Raw genomic sequence first — 24,979 nt, forward strand, 5'->3', positions numbered from 1 at the left:
CCGATGCTGGAGGAGCGCAGAGATCCCACAGTGCAGAAAACTCGTTTTCTGTGCGCAGTGTCTTCACGCAGTCAGAAGCGCTGTTCACAAGTATCACCGCAGTGAACAAGTCCATATCTTCGGCCTGTAGTAGTCTGTTAGGCGGCTCGAAAAGTGACAACAGTTTCATAACAAGGTGCGCAATGAAAAGAAAACTGCGCTGCGTAATGGCACGAAGCAGCCCCCGTAGCCTCGACGCGCACCTCCGCTCCAAGGCCTCTTGTGTTTTCCACCTCGGTCAGTAATGTGGATATGTCGTGAAAACTCTTCACCACAACTTTGACCGTTGCTAAGTGGCCAGTCCATCTCTGGTCCAAGAGACGTTTCAGGGTATCGCCTTTGTACAGAATAGCCACGGTTGGCTTCCTGATGAAGTTGTACAGCATGTTGCATACTCCAAAAAAATCCTCGACCGCTGCTTCACTGGAAGCGCTCACACACGCCATAGTTTTCGTCAACAAAACGCACAACTACAGATATGTTTTCTTGGCCTAAAGGATCCCGTGTGCCATCCACTTTAATTGAATACCAGCTATCGCCATCTTGTCTCACTATCTCCTCTGTCACGAGTTTGCTCATCATTTCGATAATCTCGTTTTGTATCTGTGGGCTGGTATAGCGTGCATTCTGTGGGATTGTTTTTGTAATCCTTGTCAGTTCGGGATCTTTGCGCATGGTCTACTCAAAGAGAGACAAAAACAGCCCCATGAAGCTATTATCATCTAGCACACTGGCAAAACCAGCATTATCTCCACGTAATGGCAATTGATTCACCACTAAAAACTCCAGCATATCAATAACGGCTGACATGTAGTATCTGTTGCGAGCCAGTTGCTCTGAATTTAAGAGAGTGGAAATCTCTTTTCCTGTCTCTCTACGTTTTTCTGAATCTCTCCACATTGCTTCACAAGCTAAATGTTCTTTTGAAGCTGCATGCTTATTTAAGCCCTTGCCTGTTTCAATTGCATGTTTCCAATCATTAAATCCCTTAATGGAGAAGATCGCGTCCGATGATACAGATTTGAATTTCCTGCAGGCATAACAAAATGCGGAGTCCTTTTCCGCCGAGTACTCAAGCCAGTCCCTATTCAAATACCAGCTAGAGGAAAATGATTGTTTTTTTGAACCAACCATTTTGACTGGATATTTCCTCAACACAACCTATTTGGGTTTGTCCGTGCCGAGGTCACTCACACCCACTGATTCAACAGGCAGTTGTGGCCCAAATGCTGCCCCAGTCGCAGTTGTACTTGACCTGCAGGTCCTGCTAGGCCCAGGGTCGGGCTCCACGGAGCTACTAGCATCAGGCTCAGACTGTCGTCCAGGGTCTCCTTCTCCAACTACAACATCGGTGTCGTATCAAATTTGGCAGAGGAGACTGTTGGTGGGTTTTTCAACCACTTACGGATATCCATGACGAACTGAAGCGAGTAAGCCGGCGAAAACTGATCCAGCTTTCAAAAATGCGCGGTAACTGTTGAGCGGCTACACTAACGTAGGCCACGTCACATACGTAGCCTAACTTTCTTTTTAGTAAGGCCGTGATAGGCTGTTGCAGTGTAGATTCCCATCAATCAAACAAGCATTTTTGGGGGCGGTCCCCGCCCCCTACGGCCCGCCCATAGCGACAGGTGTGCAGCTAGCTAGACTATCTGTCCAATCTGAGTTTTCTGTTGCACATCTAAAACTACTTTTCAACGTACACGTTCCACCAAAACAAGTTCCTTCCCGAGGCTATTTTGCAGCGGCATTGTGGCTCCGTCCGGCACTTAATGCCACCCAAGACGATTGTGATTGGTTTAAAGAAATGCCAATAAACCAGAACACGTTCTTCTCCTATCCAATAATGCTGTGTGGACTAGCCACATGCATTGCCAGACCTTCCTCCGCAGTGCTGTGGAAGAAGGTCTGGCAATGTCTTTGTCTGTGTCCCGCTTGATGCTAGGCCATACGTTTTCCGCTCTACTGTTGTTGGAAACAAGGTTAATCAGAGTGTAGTTTGTGGGCCCAACCCCCCCCCCCTTCTGATGGTTGGGTGAAAATTCCATACGGGTTTGTCATTACATGAGACTTTGCACATAGTCATTAGATCCATTGTTAATACAAAAACAATGATAAGTGCAACTTTAAGTATCCAAATGGAGTTAATCACAAGTAATGGTGTTTGTGCATTAAGAATAAGTATTTAGTCTTATGCTTTGTTGACTGATAAAGATGATCAACTCCATCCAAGTACCGAGTTTTTAGACTGCTCATTGACCGGTGAGATTGTGAGAAACTGTAGGTGTTCACCATCAGGAAGTATGGGATCAAGGAGGCCTCCCAGTATTTTGATATGGAAGAGACAGAAGTCCTGGTTGTTCACTTTTATTACTGTGAAATATCTGGTGCGATGTTTTACAGCCTAATGTCTCAGGTTTCCTGATAAAACATTCCTGCTTCACAGTTGGTGTTTGTCCAAATGCAAAAATGAGATCACCGCTGAGATAACGCGTCATTCTTTAAGCGCGATGTGCCGAAAAAAGTGCAATCGCTTCATCTCTTCAGCTGATGAGAAGCAGGTTGGCGCTCAGCCGGTTAACGCATTAACCCGGAGGACAAAAGACATCCATATGTAGAAACGGAGAGGGAAACAGAGGAGAAAGGGAAATACTAAGAAAGAGGGTCTTGCCAAATCGTGAACACTTAACTTTGGGAAACATTTCAAAGTAAGATGTTTGTTTGCGGCACATGAGAGAGAACATATGTGACATATCAGTTTCCTCTCTTTTACATAGTGATGAATAATTTCCAGTAAGCAAGTTTTGAGTGGGTCCAGATGTACCGTATACTGTACAGAACAGATCAGGGTTACAGTACGGTTATAATAAACCTGCAGAGATCTTCTCTCCCAGACGTATGAGCAATTTCCTCCAGGGCTACTCACAGCTGACAAATGTGGGAAATATGCTGCAGTCTGGCCCCATGGGTCCAGTTGCCACTCCCTTAACCTCTTCATTTCACCGGCCACGTCGTCTGTTGAGATTTTGGAACGGCAAAAAAGTTTCAAAGCAGTCCATGCAGTAAAAACAATACAAAGGAGACCAGGGAAAAGAGAATAGTCACAGAGGCCACATTGAAAGCACCTACAAGACATAACATGGAGGCAGGCAGCAGAGATGGAGCGGCAGCAACAATGATTACGTCACATCAAACACACATCACATCTGACAGATCAATGTGGGCAGTTATAGTTGTCGGAACAGCCATGAGCCAATTAGATAAAGCTATTGCAATGAATTCCCTTTCTTTGTGTTAAACTATTCCTTTTAACACACCATCTTTCATAGCTACAAAATCTAAAACATTTCTCCAAAGCAAAATCCATGAGGCAAATCAAGAGGTTGTTGAGTGTTGGATTTTTGAACTCTTAATGAAACCAATTGGCAACAAAGCCTTACGTTATGCTGAACTAGCTGTCTGGAGACATGTAACAGAAACATAATGCTTGTTTGGGAGCGATTTCTGCTCTGTTATTTCCTATAATAAGCCTGTAAATTACAGAACAATCAAGGAATTCCGCCATGGGGTGAATGAATAGTAAGTGAAAGACTAAGTGAAAGAATCCATGCCTCCTTTCCCCCCCAACACATTTTGACCTGATTTGACTCCAGATGAGCCAGACTTAAAATAACATTAATGACTATATAATTTTGTTTGGTCTGTGAGGTGAACACCTACTGTAATCCTGGGTATGCTGTAATATTTTCGTAATCTGGCAAGTTAAATCAATTTCTCCTCATCCTGTTTTCCCTCTGAGACAGCCAACGTCTAACAACACAGCATGTGTTTAATACAGAGAGGAGAGCTTATTCTTTTGGAGGCCAATATCAACCCCAGTGGATTTAAATGATGTCATTGTGGATATGGTATTTATGTGGTGTGTTGCCTTTGCCATATTAGGATATGTGTAGCTTTCAGTCTAGAAGAACAGTTGTGTTGTGTGTTCAACTGAATCTGAAATGTAATTTGCTGCATTGATGAAGATAAGCAGCCACTTTTTATGCTTTGGCTCCAAATCAGTAACTCTTTGGATATGACCTTTCAATATTTTCTGATTAAGACATGTGGGATATGCTGGTATTATTTGGGTTTTAGAAGCATTCTTTGGACATTTATACAGCACATTCTGAATATGCATCTCAATTGGGGTTTTTACTGCAGTTTGTGCAGTTTACTGCCTCTTGCCTGTTTACGGATTACGGTCAGCTCTGTGCGTTACTATGGTTGTTAAACTATAAACCAACTAGCCAACAGTTTGCAAGGCTGCAGTAGAGATGCATGCCTAAAAGAAAATCCCACGTCTTTGGTCGGAAGGAGAAACACAGCCACATTGGATATGCGCAAACATAAGATAAGATGAGATAAGAAAAACGTTATTGTCAGTCATGCGTGACAGGAATTAGTCTTTGACAGGGCAGGCTCAAATGACATAAAATACATATAAGAACACAAAGATACATATAGGAACAGTGTAATAACATTGACTGTACAAACAAAACAGTGCAAACATCGCAACACCGACCTTTTCAGGAAGCTGGTTAAAGGACTGAAAGAGGGAGGCTGTGTTCGCACGGTCCAAAAATCTTATTTTGCATGGCTGCATGTAAACAGGAATATTAGTGGAATATTCACTATTATTAGCCATGTAAACAGCTTAGTCAGAATATTGTTTTCATTGGAATAAGGGCAAAACCCAGAATATTATGTGCATGTAAACATAGTCACTGACTTCATCTGTATTAATTATTATTTTCACCAGAAGATTTTTGAAAAAAAATACTTGGGATGATTTAAAATTCACTTACTATACACTTTTAAAACAACACTACAGTCATCTTATTGCCTGGACCACAAACTGTGGCTTCTGAAGAAAGGAGCATCCATCACTTAACTAGTGAAACTTCCAAACAGAGAAACATCGACACACCCACTTCAGGCCTTTGGGCCTCCTGTCCTGGGTATGCTGTGGTTAAAGTCATCCCCCACTAGCTGGTCTGATAAACACGAGCACATGTGCGTCAATCACATGTGCTGCATTACTTCTGGGTATTACATTCCGCGCTATCTTTTTAAAGATAACTTTTTGTGGCTTTTCCGCCTTTAATTCGACAGGACAGCTAGGTGAGAAAGGGGGAAGACATGCAGGAAATTGTCACCGGTCGGATTCAAACCCTGGACCTCTGCTTCGAGGCATGAACCTCTCAGCATATGTGCGCCTGCTCTACCCAACCCGGCCACCTCCTTGCTATCTTTTGCAGTCCAGCAGTCCACCTCGGTTTTGTTTTTGTGCAGAAGATTTGATTGATATGAAGAATTGCTGTTGGACTCATCATTTGAATATGTTATTTTGTATGTGTGTGCAAATGCTTACTGAAGAATGGTTTATTGTAAATTAAGTGGGCCACATCAACTGACATTGCACACTAGATGAGCAAAACTTCACTGACGCAGTGAGAAAGTTGAACAATGCAGCAGAAATGTTACTACTTCTAACAGCAGGTGCAGTCAGATGTGTTCACACACTGAGAGAGAATTTATGGGTCTCTGTAAATTACAGTGTGTGGTCTAGACTGTTCTATTCTTCACTGTTTCATGTCACCAGATATAACAATGGTAACCCGGACTAGGATGGAATATTAATTAGGGCTGTCAAACGATTATTTTTTTTAATCGTGATTAATCGCTGAAGTTCTATAGTTAATCGTGATTAATCGCTTATTTTATCACATGATTAAAATTCTATTATTTTGCATTTCAGAACAGTTTTTAAGTACATATTAACAATCGAAAGCAATTCTTACCAGTGTATCTTGATTGGGAATCAAATGAATGCAAAGAAAGTTACTTTATGAACTTGATTTTAAGATTTGTAATTATTTATTTACTGTAAACAAAAGAAAAATGTGTGAATCTGTCATTATTGCACAATTCCTCCAAGTACCTAACTAAAAAACTAAAAATCCCTATCCTTACTAGAGTCAATATAGTGTTTAGTAACTCCTAAATAATGTTGATTACTCACTGACGTCCAGTGATCACCGGTTAATGAGACAGCGTTTGCAGCACCTTGCAGCTGTTCCAGTTGGTTCTCCGTGTCATACAGGCTGTGTATCCGTGAAAACTACTGTCCCGGGTCAGAACATGCCAACCGTAGTACGTCTTTAAGACCAGAGTCCTCTACGATCCAATCCAATCCAACTTTATTTGTAAAGCACATTTAAAACAACCAGGTTGACCAAAGTGCTGGACATTGACATGATTATAAACACGCGAGTAACAAAACAAACATTTAAAACAAATAACAGACTAGAAAAATAAAATGCAGAATACAAAATACAACTCTCAAGCAGGTTTGAAGGCCAATGAATAAAAGTGAGTTTTAAGTCGTGATTTAAAAATGTGAAGGCTGGGGGCCAATCTGACATTCAGAGGTAATTCATTCTAAAGCCTTGGGGCCACAACTGAGAACGCTCGATCTCCCCTATTTTTGAGCCACGTTCTAGGGACAAGGAGTAGCTGGTCAGCAGACCTTAATGCCCTCAGAGGAGCGTGCAGCTTTAATAGTTCAACGATATACGCTGGGGCTTGACCATGAAGAGATTTAAAAACAAACAACAGAATCTTAAAATGTATTCTAAAGCAAACCAGTGAACCAGTGAAGGGAAGCAAGAACAGGTGTAATGTGATCGTGTTTCCGAGTTCCGGTAAGGAGCCGAGCGGCAGCATTTTGAACCATTTGTAATCTTGAGAGGGAGGACTGGTTAATACCTACATATAAAGCATTACAGTAATCCAGAATCCTACGATGCTGACAGGTCTGCAGTTAGTTGCCACCTGTTTCGCAAGAGCTGTAGTCATTTTTTTGGATTTGGTTTCATCCACAGGTCGGCAAGTAGCACTCTCCAAAATACTGCTTTGTCTGAGTGGGTAGCATGCTAGCTGGTAGCATCAACCTGAGTCACTTTAATTAGCTCCGTTGGTGGTAGCTCAAGCTTGTCGTGCTTCGGTGATATTTTAATTCAGCTTTACACAATGTGCACATGGCTTTCGACTTGTCTACGAACCGTCCGGGAGTTTTGGAAAATAAAAAGCTCCATTCAGGATTTCATTGCTGCTGTGTTTCTCCATCATGCCTGCAGCCTGCAGCAGCAGGATGTGTTACGAGGAAGTGGCAGCTTGATGATAAGTAACGGTGCGGCAAAGGGTCAATATAGCAGCCTGTTAGGCACGACGCGACGCCGAGTGAAGTGTAAAATAAATTGGTTTTACCAAAGTATGGTGGTGGCCAGTTCACTGCCAAGGTGCTCTTGCGCAAGGCACCGGCACCTGTCCATCCCTCACTCTGACATCTCTCCATTAGTGCATGTATAGGTACTGAGCGTGTGTATATTTCAGGCCTGTGTTTAGCGTGTAATAAGAACAGAGTGAAAACATTGTAATTTCCCTTGCAGGATTAATAAAGTATAACGTGTTGCTATTATTATTGTTAATCACAATAACCCACTCTGTGGCAGGAGTGCAAGTCTGCTGCAGGCCCTGGAGGAGAGCTACGAGTTGGACCTGATCTACATCACAGAGAGGATCATCTCCGTGTCCTTCCCCAGCAGCGTGGAGGAGCAGAGCTACGCCGCCAACCTGCGGGAGGTCGCCTCCATGCTGCGCTCCAAACACGGCCACAACTACCTGGTACAGTTTTCCTGCGTACATCTGGACGATTCTGGCAGGAAGACAGCATTTTCGCTTTATAAAAGAAATGGAGTTAATAGCGTTAATATAGCCTATTAGAGTAGTAACCTAGCATTGCTCATTACTATACTACCTTAGCAAAGCCAGCAAAGGACAACCTTTTTAAGAGTCAAGAATGATCACTGACCAATGAGAACAGTCTTAAATCATATATTTGGCTTTGAAGAGAGCATATATTACGGCTTTTTTCTCAGATGCCGAGTGATACTTCTTATCGAGCAAAGGAATTTGAATCATAGCGGTTGTATATGGTTATTATATCATGGCTATGAACCAATCAGATTGCTTGTTTTTAGCTACCTGTTTTATAAATAACACATTTCTTCTTTCCTGTCAATATACAATGTAATGATTAAGAATTTAAAATAATGGTGTTCACTTTGACTTCTTCCTTAGCTCTTCAACCTCAGTGAGAAGCGTTACGACATCAGCCAACTTAATCCAAAGGTAAGCCTTCTCTCCTTTTTACTTCTCTTGTTTCCTCTCCTCTCATCTAATTTTCTCTCCTCTCGTTTTTCTCTTGTTTCCTCTCCCTTCCTCTCCTCTCATTTTCTCTCGTTTTCTCATCTCGTCTTCGTTCCTCTCCTCTCTCCTCTAGTTTCCTCTTGTTTCCCCCCCTCTTGTTTCCTTACTCTCCTTTCCCCTCCTCTCTTCCTATAGTTTCCTCTTGTATCCTCTCCTCTCGTTTCCTTACTCTCCTTTCCCCTCCTCTCTTCCTATAGTTTCCTCTTGTATCCTCTCCTCTCCTTTCCTTACTCTCCTTTCCTCTCCTCTCTTCCTCTAGTTTCCTCTTATTTCCTCTCCTCTCGTCTCGTCTCGTCTCCCTTCCTCTCCTTCCCTCTCCTCTCTTCCTCTAGTTTCCTTTTGTCTTCTCTCCTCTCCTCTTGTCTCCCTTCCTTTCCTTTCCTCTCCTCTCTTCATCTAGTTTCCTCTCCTATCCTCTTTTTCTCTCCCTTCTTCTCCTTTCCTCTCCTCTCTTCCTCTTGTTTTCTCTCATCTCGTTTTCTCTTCTCTCCTCTCGTTTTTTCTCGTTTTCTCCCCTCTAGTTTGCTCTCGTTTCCACTCCTCTCCACTCGTCGCCTCTCCTCGTACTGTAGTCTGACTGACACTCTCTCTCCTCTCTCAGGTGTTGGACTTTGGCTGGCCTGACCACCATGCTCCAGCCCTGGACAAAATCTGCAGCATCTGCAAGGCCATGGACACCTGGCTGAGTGCAGACAGCCACAACGTGGTGGTCATACACAACAAGGTGAGACTGAGAGACGAGTGGAGGATGCTGCTGTGAGAGTGGGATCTCTAAACAGTAGAGGGTGCTCTCAGGCTCCTAGCAGGACCCCCGCTTCCTGAGGCTGCGGCTGGTTTGAGTGTTTGTGTGTGTAATGATGTTCTCCCTGAGTGAAACGCTGACATTCAGGGTGTGAGAGTATTTGTGTGTGTGAGAGTGTGTGTCTTTTTGGGTGCATGTTTGGGTTGGGCTGGCCGAGGGTTAGGAAAACACAAATTAGGGAGGTGAGGCACACCACTCATCATGGCTACTTAGGTTTATTTACTCTTTTACTTGTAACGATACCATACATCTGAGTTGACCAATGCTTTCCTGTTGTTGCCTCAACTTAGTTGCATCACATTACACTCTTGTGGCAAACCACACTCATCTGGCTCCTCAATATGCCGACACAAACCATAAAAAGTAGATCCAAATGCAACTGCTAGACCGAGGTCCCGAACATAAAACCTCATCATGTTCACGTTAACCCCACTGTGCATCTGATTGGGTTTCGCAACATGAGAACGGGATCCGTGGCTCATTCCAAGACGTTCCCACAGGGAGGTTACAAACAAGTCGGCTGCCATAACAACTGGTGTTATTTCACTGCCAATTGAGTAATGCTGGTCATGAGTGTGAGGGTAGGCTTGGAAGTTGTGGTGGTCACTAGGGAAGTAGGCCGTTTTGGGTTTACTCCAATCAACAAATCATTTCCACTGGGCTCCGTGCTGTTTACGCGGCCGTGCTATTTATAATGTGGAACACACACTCATGCTCCACAGTGGCCCTTGTTTTAACGATGGACGGATTGGTAAAATGAATGCAATCCTAGACGTGTGTTTTGTTGCCATAGTAAGCATAGTAACATGTGCTTGGACTTTGGCCCTTAAATGCCCATGTCACTATTTTGTATGTAATTGATTTTTTTATTTTTTTTTTATGATTGAAAATGATATTACTAATGTAAGCAGATATTTAAAGGGGTACTCCACCAATTTCACAGTCAATTAACGTGTCTTGAGGGGTACAATTTAGCCTGTAACAACAGGGTTTAAATATCTTCTGCGGTTTTTAAGTATATATGAAATAAATAACCATGATGATGTCATCAGACAGGGGCTTGGAGACTTTACATGTATAACATATAATGTATGAATAAAGTTACATACTGGGTGGATGGACTTTAAATGACGTGGGCCACTACGCAGCAGAGGTTCAACAAAAAGATACTAACACATTGCATTATGGGAAATATAGGTAGTAGGATCCTGCAATTTTGGATTTTGACCTCTTTCTTTCTTCATTTATTTATTTATATAGCACATTTAAAACAACAGACCCAAAGTGCTTTGAGATGAACTACATTAAAGAAATCAAAGATGCATAACAAGCAATAATACAAAATGTAATACAAAACAAAACAACTGACATGATAAACCAAAGTCAAGTCAAGAAATCGGAAGTTAGGAGAGAAGGAATAACATCAAGAATAGATTAAAAAGCAGAAAGAAGGTGTAGCCTCAGACTGAATTAAAAAAGGTAGGTGTAGAATTTGACTCATACATTTTAATTGTGGAACTTAATGTGCGACGGGAGGCTGTTCCAGAGCCTGTGAGCAGCAACAGAAAAAGCTGGGTCACCTTTGGTTTGGAGGCATAAGTAAAGTAGAAAAAGGGAGTAGAACCGGAAAAGTCTTTTTTAACTTCTTCCCACTCCTTTTTGAACATGGAAGTCCTTATTTGAATCATCTACAATCATTTTGAAAGATATGTTTACTGAGTATTTTTGGGGGGTTTTCTTGCTTGTACTGTAATGTGCATGTTCTTATTTATCTTTTATTTTTTTTATTTTTAACATGTTCAAAATAAACTTAATCAAAAAAACTACAATGAGGCATGAGTGAGGGACTGAGAGGAGTTGTTGTGAGGATGACCAGCGTGTCCTGGGGGCAGAATATGGACTCAGCAGGTCACTCACGTTTTGTGGAACTAGTCCATTTAAGGCTTTTAAAACGAATAGTCTAAAATGAGTCTATATCCACGACATTCCACTTGCGCGATTGCTCTGTGCTGCCTTCGGTGGCTTTATGAGGACTATGGTTAGCTGCTCCTCAGATCTCTGCAGGGTAAATCCAGACAGCTAGCTAGACTATCTGTCCAATCTGAGCTATCTGTTACACGACTAAAACAACTTTTGAACGTACACATGTTCCACCAAAACAAGTTCCTTCCTGAGGCTATTTTGCAGAGCCACTGTGGCTCCGCTTGGCGCTGAGCTACGCCCATGACGATTGTGATTGGTTTAAAGAAATGCCAATAAACCAGAGCACGTTTTTCTCCCATCCAGGAATGTTGTGTGGACTAGCCAGACCCTCCTCCGCAGCGCTGTGGAGGAAGGTCTGGCAATGCGAGACTAGTCTAAAATGGACTAAAATGTGACGAGGCATGCATTTGGATCTTAAATTTTGTATTTAAAACAACACCAGAATAAAACTACCCCATTAGCCCCAGTAAAGTAGATTCTATATTATAAATATGTGGGGGGGGGCAACTCAATGGCGTGTTGGTTTGAATGTTATTTTTATACACCTATAAAATAAAATCTGTAGTTGACTCTTGATTGGTGTCTTTTTTTCAGGGCAACCGGGGAAGAACTGGAGTGGTGGTGGCAGCCTACATGCATTACAGCAACATATCTGCCAGGTACTGTACAGTATGTCTACAACCCACACTATACCTGCAGACGGGTAAGATGCAGCCAGTGGTGGAATGTAACTAAGTACATTTAGTCAAGTACTGTGCTTAAGTACAAATGTTGAGGTACTTGTAGTTTACTTGAGTCTTTTCTTTTAATGCCACTTTCTACCTTTACTACACTACATTTCAAAAAACAATTATTGTATTTTTTACTCCACTACATTCATCTGACAGCTTAGTATTGAGAGTATTGTGTCGTAGGTCTTACATTATTTTTAACAGGTCTTAATGTTCCTCCACCCATGCAACGCTACCACTAATGCTCTTTTTTTATTATTATTCTGTGGTGTTGTAGTTCTTTCTTTCGCTAGTCCAAATATACATTATATATTACGACAACAAGTGAGACCAACATGCAACTCATATTGCAGCCAATCAGTTTCGGTGTTATTGGCGCAAGTCTCTCTGGATTGTACCACACACATAAAACTGATTTTATTCTTCAGCTATGGGGAAGGGCAAGTTTAGCGATATTTGGCTTTAAAATTGGCTGAATTTAGGGCTCTGTTGATGTCGTGATAAAGGTCTTAAATTTCCTACATAATGTTCTTAAAAAGTCTTAAATTTGACTCTATGAAACCTGCAGAAACTGGCATTAGTACTTTCTTAAGTAAAGGATCTGAATACTTCTTTCATCACTGGATGCAGCCCACTTTGAGTGAGGGGAAAGAAGTCAGACAGAAAAGGAGAGAGAGAGAGAGAGAGAGATGAATCTGTAATTTTCAGGAAACATATAAATAGAAGAGGAGAAAAACAGGCAGAAGAAAGAGACATTACAGGAAAAAAAAACTAGATAAGCTAGCATTGTTCATCACAAGACTGTAGCTCACACTGGAAGAACAGACAGAGATGTGATGAACAGAAGGAGGGGTGGAACATGAGACTGGAGAACAACACTTTGATTAGGAGACATCCAAGGAAACGTATTTGATATTATAATTCTGAGCAGAAAGCAATGAGTTAGCTTATATAGTCACCGAATCATAAGACTGAAATTATAAGTGCCTGCTTTTTTTTTTTTTTTTTTTTTTTTATTGGATTTGTTTTTTTTAGATCTGTCAAATTAGAATGGCCTTCTGTTACAAAACACAAGCAGATGTAAACTGTTAAACAATCAGAAGACTGCATGACTTGGTGTTGTTTCTGGAAGACCACTGATTGGCCAGGAGAACATTTAGCACGCTCTCTTCCCTGCTAAAGTATTCAAGTTCTCTATAAACCCATTATCTCACAAATCAAGTTACAGCTAGTGTGAAGTCGCTACGATAACTTACGCAGCAGCAATAAAGCCTGAACATTAAAACTTTGACACTTGTCATATGGGAAAATATGTAAAAGATTGCAATAAGTTGCTTTACTGTGTGATAGGGCTGCAGGATATGAGGAAAATAGCAAATGCAATTGTTTTGACTGATATTGTAATTGCAATATGATTCGAGATATTGGAGGGAATGATCATTTTTTTGTATCTATATTCTCATTTTCATTGAAAAGTATTCAAATTAAAATGACTACAGTGTGATTTTTGCAAGGATCTGTACCAAACAAAGATTGTTTCATTTAGTCTGTAGGATAGGGTTTGTAGGCTGGGACGTCTCTGCAGCACCACAATACTTGATTCAGAATGGTTTGACACATATTTTGCCTTTAACAAATATTGCGCCCCTCCCTGCGATTTGGATACTGCACTAGTCCATAATGCAATTTCGTTAAATATGCGATTAATTGTGAAGCCCTACTGTGTGATATGTAATGGAGGTTATGCAAAATTCGCTGTCAGACTTAAGCACTGCGGCCACTTTGTCTGTAAGATCTTTAGATGTGTACTGGATACACTTACTGTAGCAACACTACAGTATTATGAATGTCTAAATTGAGATTTAGAATGATCTTTTTCTGGTCATCTAGTGAGAAATGATCCTGCTATTGGTTTTCCCGATTGTGTTCTTGTTTGTGAGGTGCATCTCGTGGTATTAATCCTCTGCCTAATTTTGTGTTGACGCCTGTGTGCGGTGCGATGTCTGACATTATATGCTGTCGGAAAGTTCTGCATGAAAATGCATTCACTTGCATTAAAAATCATTTTCTGTACAAGTCGCGGTATGCAGATGTTCAACATGGCGTGACCAAGCTTACTGTGACGAGGCTGCACACACGTACATCATATCACATATTTGAAATAGGCTACTGTACATATGCATTGCTGGAGAGTAAAATACAAAAAAAGAGCTTTAAAGGTAAGTTAACCTCATGTGTATACATTTGTGTCTGTTTGAATGCAGTGCTGACCAGGCTCTGGACAGGTTTGCCATGAAGCGCTTCTATGAAGACAAAGTGCTTCCTGTGGGCCAGCCGTCTCAGAAAAGGTCAGCCTTGCCTCACTTATTGTTTATGTTATGAGTTTGACCCCCAAGGTGAACTGTCCCACAAAGGAACCTCTGTCTTTCTACCAACTAAAATAACATAAAACTGCATTTATTGATTTTAAAGGGTAACTACCATTCATTTCAACCTGGACCTTATTTGCCTTATGTGTTTGTGTCTAAGTGACTGATGGGAACATTAATCTTTGACATGTGTCCAGTATTAAGCGAGATCACTGCAGTCAGCAGCGGCGAAACAAGCTACAATGTAAGCACTATTCCAGCTTGTATTTTTACCTTCACAAAAGTGCTCATTTTGCCACTGACAGACTCAGATTAGTATTAATATTCAACAACATTATGGAAAGGATTTCTAAGAAGGTCGACCTTTCTGTTAAAGAGTAAGATCCTTTTTTTAAACATCTGCGAAATTGCGTTCTCTAAAGCCACCAGACTCCATGTAAATAAGCAGTCATTTTAGCATCGTAAAATACACTTCATTCAAAGTCGACAGAAACTAAATAAAACCCGTGTTGGGTTGTCTTTCCACTTTTCCAACAATCACAACTCTAGTTTTGGTTAAAATAAACACATAGTTTACCGATTTACATGTGAAAACATGTTGGCTCTATACACGCTAAAAGTATAGTTTTTTTAAATAGATTCTGGTGGGTTTAGCGCTAGCGACTTCAGAGCTGTTTCTGGCTAAACAAAAAGGTCTTAAAGAGGTTTTAAATGTCTATATCTGAAGGGATCCTTTCCATAATGTTGTCAGACACTTAGAATATTAATCTGAGCCTTTCAGTGGCAAAACAAGCACTTTTGTGAAGGTAAATATGATTACACATAGTCATACAAGCTGGACAATTGCCATATTAACTTACATTGTAGCTTGTTTCGCCGCTGCAGACTGCAGCAATCTTGCTTAATACTGGAGCAATGTCAAAGATTGGGTTAGGGTTAGGGGGTTAGGGTTAGTCACTTAGACAAAAACATAGGAAAATAGGGTGTAGGTAGAAAAAAGTTAGTTACCCTTTAATTGCAACCTGGGGGCAGCAGAACAAGCTGAAAACAACGTTAATGCTGTATGTCTAACAGTGTTGCTGTCCACCTGACACATGTCCAATATTCACTCTCCTAAGGAAAACATCTGGTTCTGCAGCTGCTAAATGATCTACCGTGTTCACCAGCTAGTTGCTAACTTTGTCTGCTGTTTGGTGGCGGGCAGGTATTGGGTTGATCAGAGCCTTTTTGTGGGCCCGGAAACTAATACAATCATTTTAAATGATTACACATAGTCATTTGATTTATTGTTGATATATACAACATTTTGATTAGTGCAACTGTAAAGTATTTAATTGATTGATTGAGTTCATAATAAAACAAGTAGCAAGGTTGGCTCGTTCATACGACCGCATATCAGGGCCATTGAAGGTAAAAAATAAAAGTGAAGGACCCGGGGAAGGGGTTAATATTTCGATATTAAAACAGTAACTTTACGAGAAAAGAACTTGGATATAAATGTAGTTTCTGATGCACAAAAACTATCAAATCATCCAAATGTTTTTTTTTTTAATAATAGGCCCAATTCACAGCAACGTCTCTTCAAAGTCCTAATGATAATATGGTGATTCTGGATTCTGAGCTAAAATCACGAGTATTTCCTTATTGCTAAATCCTATTGCAATGTATAATTTTATAAGGTCATCCACTGCAGGCAAAATACACGGTAAGCGGCAGCATCTGTGATGTGATGAGGCTGATCCAAACTTGCAAAGTGAAGCAATGTGGTTCCTTAAAAAAACCCAATCATTTTTCGATTTATTCTCTCGCAAATTTATGACTTTAAAGAAAGAATATTTGAGTTTTCTTCTCGTAAATCTATGTGTTTTATCTCTTAAATTTACCACCGTTTTTTTTTTACCCAACTTTTTTCTCTGAATATTACCCGCCCCCTCCCCAAGCTCTATATTATTATAATCATTTTTTTAACCTTCTAATGGCCGTAATACGCCGACGTACATCCAGCACCGCTGAAAACATTCATTGTTATTACTCGAGGTCAAAGCCAAAGACCGTGTCTCTTTGTTGTGATGAACACAGGATTATACCTTTATCCCTTCGTTGTAAAACATTAGGATTTATGATAGAATTTGACAGAAGGGGACCTAGCAGCCTGTTCACGTCTTCCTTTTCTCCACCTCTGCCGTGTTCAGGTATGTGGAGTACTTCAGCGGCTTGCTCTCCGGACACATCAAGATCAACAACAAACCCCTGTTCCTCCACCATGTCATCATGCACGGCATCCCCAACTTCGAGTCCAAAGGAGGTGAGGGTTATGCACAGATGTACACTCACACATCAGCATTTTACACGCGCCTTATTTATTTTCTAACAACTTTAATAAAAAAAATTGTGTTCCAGGCTGTCGTCCTTTTCTCAAAATCTACCAAGCCATGCAGCCCGTCTACACATCTGGGATCTAGTAAGTCTTAAAACACACTCACACTCAAATGCTTTTTACAAGGTTCCAGGGATAGCAAGCTCATAATGGCTCAATACAAAAAAAAACTGATTTTCCTTTATAGCCTCTCCCTTAACTCCCCTGCCCCCCAATATACACATACACCATCACTCTTGCCAGTTTACACTCTGCGCTTGCCTCACATTATTGTATTTAGCTAGCCTCCCCAGCTGCAGGCTCTTGTTTCCCTACTTTGGATCCCACAATCACTTCGAGTGTTATTTGTGACCGGAGAACCTATGAAACAGAGAGATAGGCATCTGTGTGGACGCCTGCAGGGCTTTCTTGCCAGAGGACCCCACTGGTTCCCAGGGCCAGACAGGATATAATGAATTCTTTGATTTTCTGTTGGTGTTTTGGGAAGAAGGGAGGTTAGAGGAGAGGAGAGCTGCACTGCCCGCGGATTGATGAGGCAAGCATACAGGCTACACTTACACCACAGTAAATTACATTAGAAAGTATTTCAGTTTATATGTAACTGACACATATTATTATATCTGGGTGAACAGTAAAAGTCAGCTTGTTCCTATTTGAAAAAACATGGGTGCAAAGGTCAGATTATGCCGTTTCCATATAGCTAAAAGTGCAATTTGTACACTTAACTCACTACTGAACAGTTTAACGGTTCCTGTATCTCATTTTCTCACTCCTTGCCTTTTTCCCCCTCGTTTTAACTGTGGAGCTATTATGAAGTGTTTTAAAGTTACTACTGTAAAATGTAAAGCCTGCTGGTGTTGAACTGTTTCTACTATGTCCGTTCTTACAATAGTGTCCGTACTATAAACACAGTTACAGCACACACCAAAACTAAGTGTGACACAATCAGTGCACATAAACTTCCAGACTATCAACCGCTGAAAGTCCCAAATCCCATTCCTCCCCACTTTCTCTCACATGCTCTTTATTAGCCCTCTCTTCACCCTTTGATCCTACTCTCCCAGTTAGACAATCATGTAGACACTAATACCCAAAATTAGCTAAGAGGTTACGCTCTATGATAGCCACTTTTAAAGCACATAAGGGCTGTAGATCATGTGGGCATGGTTATACCCAGACAAGCAACATCAAAAAGAAATCCAGTACAGTGGATGTTGGATAGGACTGTGATCAGCAGGCTTGTTTCTAACATGTTGTGGCTTTTTTTTGTCTCTTGCAGTAATGTTCAGGGTGACAGCCAGACCAGCATTTGTATCACCATTGAACCCGGTCTTCTCCTGAAAGGAGACATCCTGGTAAGAATGGGCAAGATCTTTGTGTTAACTGTTTGTATCCAACCCGTTCTCATTCCTAACTTGTCAAATAGTTGTTGTCGTATCAGATTCTGTCACATTTTAGCTAGCAAACAAGAAACTGGAGAACGCTGACATTTTTTATGCCACTGGGTTAACTTCTGTGTGTTCCAGTGTGTTACCACTGCCAGAAGGAAAGCAACATAAATGGTTAAATGATGATTATCATGGTATGAGAGCAGAAATGTACAGAGGATGCACAGATTTTTATTGTATATTAGTACAGAGGGAATCCAGGCGGTTTTTCCAATCTGATGTTGGGTGTATGTACTGAATGCATATGCTGCAGCAGTTTAGTGTCTTTTTATTGAAGAAAAAGGGCCATAAAAACCTTGGGGAAGACAGTTGGACTGGGTCTTATACCTCACTTTATAGACTCTCATTAGCACACAATGTTTGCTGGAAACTATGACGTCGAAATGGCTATGTACTTCACTGTACTTCCTTTTCAACAGCGTCTGGGACACATAGGGTACTATTTTTACATTACATAATCATTTATGTTTTACGTAAGTTGTGTTTTAGATGAGTATTTTCAGTTTTTTTGTGAGAGATTTTTTCACATTTTGGGGATTTGTAAATCATTCTCGTTCCATTTGCACTTTTAAAATTAAAGGTCCCACACTATTTTAATTTTTTGGATTCATAATTGTATTTTGGGTTTCTACTAAAACATGTTTACATGCTTTAAAGTTAAAGAAACACATTATTTTTCTCATACTGTCTGTCTGAATATACCTGTATTCACCCTCGCTCTGTTTAAGCGTCTGTCTTTTTAAGCCCCCCGTCTGAAAAAGCCCAGTCTACTCTGATTGGTCAGAGTTCCTGAGTCTTCTGCATCTGCGTTCTTTGGTCTCTATCATTGCAGCACTTTCAACCACTATATACATATATACATATATATATATATATATATATATATATAGTTGTGACATCAAAACCGTATGGAAGTCCTGACGGCTGGTTTAAAGACATAGTTTCTGAGTTCTGTGGTTTGATACTTTAACAGTATTTTTGAAGCACCTGGTCCTATTTTATAACCAAAAAGATATAGAAAGCTCCCTTTTTACAACATTAAGATCTTCAATAAAGTAGCACCTGTGGCTTGTTTTGCATTTAGTTCAAGCAGAAGAACTACACACATCAGCAAAGTTTCTGCTTCTGCTATCACATAATGTTATCCATGAGATGTCCCCAGGGCTCGTAATTTCAGCGTGGAGAATTTCAAAGGAGCACTTACTGTATGCTCAAGGCCGTTCTGTTTTGGCCCGGCAGAGCAGAGCTCATATCTCATCCTTTATTTAAGAGAGACTAATGGATTCTGCTGAATGCATCATCAAACTGAGCCACGGCTGCTGATGCTCGTTATTATTCAGATAACACAGGGAATGTGAGCTGTGGCCTTTTGGCCGAATAGGAGAGGCGTTAGTCAGCATGGAGTGTGCTCCTGCATTTAAAACTGCACTGGTATGTGTTTGTGGAAATGAGTTGTGGGTAATATGACTGCCAAAAAAAAAGACTAATTACTGAATGGTTAGATTTATCACAGAGGATAATCTTTATAAACATGATTCAGATTCTTCAGGTTTGGGCTGTTTGTTTCTCTCGTTGGCCAGTGTTAGTCATTTAATTCCAAGCTCAGTTTCAAGTTAACAAACAAGTTAGGAACTTTAAAGGCCAACATTTTGGGAAATGAGCTTCTTCTTTCTTGCCGCAAGTTCACTGAGAAGATCAACACCACTCTCATGTCTGTACAGTACATATGAAGCTACAGTTAGCCTAGCATAGCAACGTTTAAAAACCAGCCTACCGGCACCTCTAAAGCTCTCTAATTCATTCACTTCAGTTATATCAGGTTTGTTTAATCTGTACTAAAAACTAAATGTGGAAAAGCCTACACATGTTCCGCCGCAGGCTAAAAACACAACTCTTCCAACTGCACCTTGGATGAGGAAAGAAATAAATTCAAAAATGACAGGTGCACTTTCATTTGGCTCTTTGTAGTTTGGCTTATTTGAAGCTTATGTATTTGCACATTAGATTAGATTAGATTCAACTTTATTGTTATTGCACAAGTAAGGACAACCAGTACAATGAAATGCAGTTTAACATCTAGCCAGTAGTGCAATCATTAAAAGTGCTTTTTCTTTATAGCAGTGCTTAAAAAAGACAAAAAAAAACACAGCATGCAGTATGGTCATGTTAGTGCATTAGCAAATAAAGTGCATAGAGTTCTGAGAAATCAGACAGTCCATAGTCCATATAATAGTAGAGACAGAATGCAGTATATAGTGCATTGTTGAGGTGCATTAATAAAGTGCATAGTGGGGCGCCCGGATAGCTCAATTGGTAGAGCGGGCGCCCATATATAGAGGTTTACTCCTCGAAGCAGCTGCCACAGGTTCGACCCCGACCTGCGGCCCTTTGCTGCATGTCATTCCCCCTCTCTCTCCCCTCTCATGTCTTCAGCTGTCCTGTCCAAATAAAGGCTGAGGATGCCCAAAAACATAATAAAAAATAAATAAATAAAGTACATAGTGATCACTTACTTCTTGCTCTCCGAAGTTTGTACCTTCAAGGTTGAAAGCACTTAATTGGAAGTCGCTTTGGATAAAAGCGTCAGCTAAATGACATGTAAGTAAAGTCAAATGTAAAAATAACAAGTTTAGTGTTACGAGGGGGGGTATGTGCTGGATTATTTCTTGGCTGAGATAAGAAGAGTTTAGTTATTGAGCTTTAGAGGTACTGATAGGTGGAATTTGTTAGCGTTGGACAGAGCCGGGCTAGCTGTTCTTTGTGTCTTTGTGGTAACCTTAGATAAGTATCTTCTGGCTGTAGCTTCATACAGACATGACCGTGTCATCTCATCTAACTCTCGGTACGAAAGTGAATAAGCCTATTTTCTAAAATGTCAAATTATTCCTTTAACATTACACATTATTTATCTACACATGGAGGTGGAAAGGGCTTTAGTTAGTTGTAAGCCTGTGCGTGAAAATGAAAATGGGTTGAGGCTCTAAATGCAACATGTAAGCTGTTAATTAATGTTTTCCTTCTACTTTTTGTTCTCACACTTGGCTCACCAGCATAGTTTTCCTCATGAAACGGACCCCTCGTGGGAGGTTTGCCATTTCCCCAGAAAGCTGCACTAATCCACAGGATATTCTGCTTTGCCTTCCTCTCTTCCTCAATCCTTTATGTGCTTGTGGGGATTTGGGAACCTTATATATGTTTTGGTCTTATTTGGCCCCACAAGTAGAAAATAGGTTTCTGGAAAGCAAGTCAGTCCCACCCTCGTTGAAAATCATATTTCAATTTAGTTTTTAGCTGCTGCGTATTTTCTGCTTTTGCCATTCCTTTTTGTATTACTTATTACTTATTTGTATGTTGGTAAATTCTATATCATTATTTCAGTTTTTTCTATTCTTTACAGCTGCAGTTTGTGAGCTGCAAGTTGTTTGGGTTGAGGGATATTCCTCCAGTACCTATAAATGTGAGGTCCTTGTAAAAAAAACAGGTCCAGGCTGCAAATCAGGAAACAGCAGGAGGGAGAGGGCAGATTTTCCTGTGTGTGGTTTTATTGTTGCTCTTATAGCCGTTTGTGTCCCAGTTTGGACAGTAATGCTTGTGGAGAGACCATACATTACGAGGGGCGTATACATAGCTAGAGTAAGAATTTAAGACTTTATATATATATATATATCATCACATGCCCTTCACCATACCTAGAGATTGGCATGGGGTACTTTCCATAAGATCATCTCTCAATGCAAATCAAACCAGCTATTAGGCTAACTGAAATAAAACCATGCCACTCTCTAGGTATGGTGAAGGGGATGTGATGATGAGGGGCTATTTTAACTCCAAAGGCCAAGGGAACTTTATCAGGATCATAGTATCCTGGATCCATGAAATAACTGGCCTTTAAAAATAAACATCTGCCTGCCTCTATGGAAATTTAACATAGGGGTGTACTGACTTATGCCCCCTGTATTTTAAAGGAGAACATTTATTTATTTACGATACATTATTCATTCACAAAGAAAATTGGTGTCCTTAAAGGTTGGATTTTTTTAATTAAGGCATTAAGATCAATTTCCAAAAGATGATTTTTTATTCCTCTTTTTAGTTAACTTTAGCATGGGTTTATTCACTTATGCTGAGCACATATATCGTAGAGAAAGAAGGAGCACTGAATCAAGCTGACATGTCTCTGGCTGGCGTTTCACAAAGATCATTTTATATTGTGTTCAGCTCAGCTATTCAGCTCATAGAAGTGATTTCATTTTCTGAAAACCTTTTTTTTCCCCCTTATCATAGTTGACACATTGTATAAATACTCCCCATCCTGAAATGGTTATTTATTTGTCATCCAGTGTACCGGTGGAGCTAAAAAGGAATCTGTCCAACTCCTATCCAACCCAATAAAGTGGCCGGTTGAGTTCTGTTGGCACTGTTTGATACAATGCAGCTACCGTACAGTGTTGTCTGAATTTCCTCTGATGTGTTTCACCCTCTCAGCTCAAGTGCTACCACAAGCGCTACCGTAGCCCGTGCCGAGACGTGATATTCCGGGTGCAGTTTCACACATGCGCTGTTCACGACCTGGGGATTGTGTTCGGGAAAGACGAGCTTGATGAAACATTCAAAGGTAACACATTTGGGGTAAAAGTCCTCAGAATGTCCACAATGACTGTCGCTATAATTTTTCATTTAGTTTTAAAAAATGACCCCATTGTTAGTACAATATTTAATGGCTGTATTGCCTTTTAATCTCTTTTCTTGTATCTGTTGGCTGCTGTAATGATTGATGATGGACAGTTCATTATTTCATCATTTTGCTGTAAAGCAAAGACTCATTTTCCCTTTTTTTATTTCCTGTGTGCAGATGAAAGGTTTCCAGAGTATGGAAAAGTGGAGTTTATTTTCTCCTTTGGACCAGAGAAGATACATGGTTGGTAAAATGGAGCATTTGCCACACATTGTATTCCACCTTCAAACTTATTTTGTAGAGATGCAGGCAGGAAATGTGGGTGAGATCACATGTAGTCCATATCCACGACGTATTTCCTTTTTGTTGTAAAAGTTTACCGTTTATTCAATGAGCAAAAAAAATTCATCTCATTCAAAAAATTCTCACTCAAATCTGTTATAAATCAAATGAAGACAACAAAATGAAAAGGAAAATAACGATATCACTGTAAATTAAACTCTAAGGTCCCTTATTATGCTAATTTTCAGGTTCATAATTGTATTTTGTAAGGTACTAGAACATGTTTACGTGCTTTAATGTAAAATAAAACTACTATTACTGTTTTTCTCATACTGCCCGTCTGAATAAACCTGTATTTACTCTCTGTCTGAAACGCTCTGTTTCAGCGCCTGTCTCTTTAAGGGCCCCTCCCTAAAAGTCCAGTCTGCTCTGATTGGTTGGGTCTGGTAACTCACCATTGGCAGAGCTCAATCCGAGGGGTGGGATAAATGGTTGTCTTTCAAATTCTCTCTGCACGCAATAGGCTAGCTCTACAACCAACCAGAGCAACGCTAGCTGATAGATTAAACTTTTGCTGTATCCGGTCGGCAAAACTCCGAACACATCTTCCTTTTTTAAGAATGACTTCAGTGTCGTTCTTTGTTCTTTTCTCAAAGAAAAGCTTAACTCCAAGTCTTCCAGATTCGCGGCCAAAGCCATCTTCTTTGTTTTCAAGTAGCAGGGAATTCACGCGGAACCGTCGTCATTATATTAAGCCCGCCCACCGACTCTATACATGATGTGATTGGCCTGACCAGAGTTTGGTTTTTCCGGCTCGCAAGCCAACGGAGAGTTGCTAGACTGACCCTGGCTGCAAATTACATTTGCTGCTGTTAGGGTGCGTCTAGATTTCTAGGCTTGACCAATGGCACTGTAGTGGCCCTTTCTACCAATATATAATATAGTTGTGACATCACAACAGTACAGAGTCCTGCTGGCTCGTTTAAAGACACCCTTTCTGAATACAGACTGTGTGCATTTCTCTCTGGATTGAGCATTTCAATACTTCCACAGCATTTATATAGCACCTTGACCTGCTTTATAATTAAAAAAAGATCTCTTATAAATTAAAGACATTCACGTGTTCTGCTTTGTCTCTTTGTACTCCGGGTCAAGGTGTGGATCAACTGGAGAACGGGCCGAGCGTCTCGGTTGACTACAACACACAAGATCCACTGATCCGCTGGGACTCATACGAAAACTTCAATCAGATTTGTGAGGACACCACAGATGGTAAGTGCCGTTGGAACACAGATTGTGTTTTGCTTTAAATCCTTCAGATTCTGTACTGCATTCTTCACCGGGTAAAGCTTGGCACACACACTGCCTTAATGTTTACAGCCACGGCCCTTATAGCCACTTTAGGCATACATGCGATAATGTTCACACAACTTGAATTTTCTAACTTACTTAAAGTAAGTAAATTATCACACTCATGTATCTTTATGTGACCCATTACCGATGGATTACTTGAACACTTTTGTCAATTTTGAGCAAACACACCTCAGCAGGAGTTAATGTTCAATAACAGGCTGCACAAGCTGTGTCAAGGAGGGGATTGTGTCTATACACACACACACACACACCCACACACACACACACACACAGCAAGCTGACCTCTGAAACAAGGCTGCTTTTGTTTTTCTGCGTGACACAGATGAAGGATTCCGCCTGCATGCTAATGGAGTTAAAAGACTTTTTCACACTTTCATTTCTTTAGAACTCCCATGCGACGGGGTCAAACTGAAGTCACATTTAGGTTCACACTGAAGTCATATTCAAGTTCAAACCTGTGTTGGAATGTTTTCTGAGACAAAACACATGGTAAATGTTGTGTCTCCAGGTATATCAATGCTTAAAGGGGACCTATAATGCTCATTTTCAAGTTCATACTTTTTTCTCATACTGCCCATGGCTGCTG

At 40.6% G+C, this 24,979-nt stretch overlaps 1 protein-coding gene across 12 annotated transcripts in view; it reads left to right on the forward strand.

Moving 5' to 3' along the window:
- tns1b (tensin 1b) overlaps nt 1-24,979 on the forward strand; it is a 239,726-nt gene that overhangs the window by 160,598 nt on the left and 54,149 nt on the right. For 8 of the 12 annotated variants that reach the window (XM_078263161.1, XM_078263167.1, XM_078263166.1 and 5 more), the window contains 11 exons: nt 7,596-7,767; nt 8,224-8,274; nt 8,954-9,076; nt 11,732-11,796; nt 14,133-14,216; nt 16,430-16,542; nt 16,638-16,698; nt 17,894-17,969; nt 22,548-22,677; nt 22,915-22,979; nt 24,168-24,291. In XM_078263161.1, the coding sequence (XP_078119287.1) occupies nt 7,596-7,767; nt 8,224-8,274; nt 8,954-9,076; nt 11,732-11,796; nt 14,133-14,216; nt 16,430-16,542; nt 16,638-16,698; nt 17,894-17,969; nt 22,548-22,677; nt 22,915-22,979; nt 24,168-24,291 (1,064 nt within the window). Of the gene's footprint in view, nt 1-7,595; nt 7,768-8,223; nt 8,275-8,953; nt 9,077-11,731; nt 11,797-14,132; nt 14,217-16,429; nt 16,543-16,637; nt 16,699-17,893; nt 17,970-22,547; nt 22,678-22,914; nt 22,981-24,167; nt 24,292-24,979 lie in introns of all 12 variants that reach the window. The other 4 variants (XM_078263162.1, XM_078263173.1, XM_078263172.1 and 1 more) reach the window with 1 other exon arrangement.

Source organism: Sander vitreus, chromosome 11 (assembly GCF_031162955.1).
Source record: "Sander vitreus isolate 19-12246 chromosome 11, sanVit1, whole genome shotgun sequence".
NCBI classification, from domain to species: domain Eukaryota; kingdom Metazoa; phylum Chordata; class Actinopteri; order Perciformes; family Percidae; genus Sander; species Sander vitreus.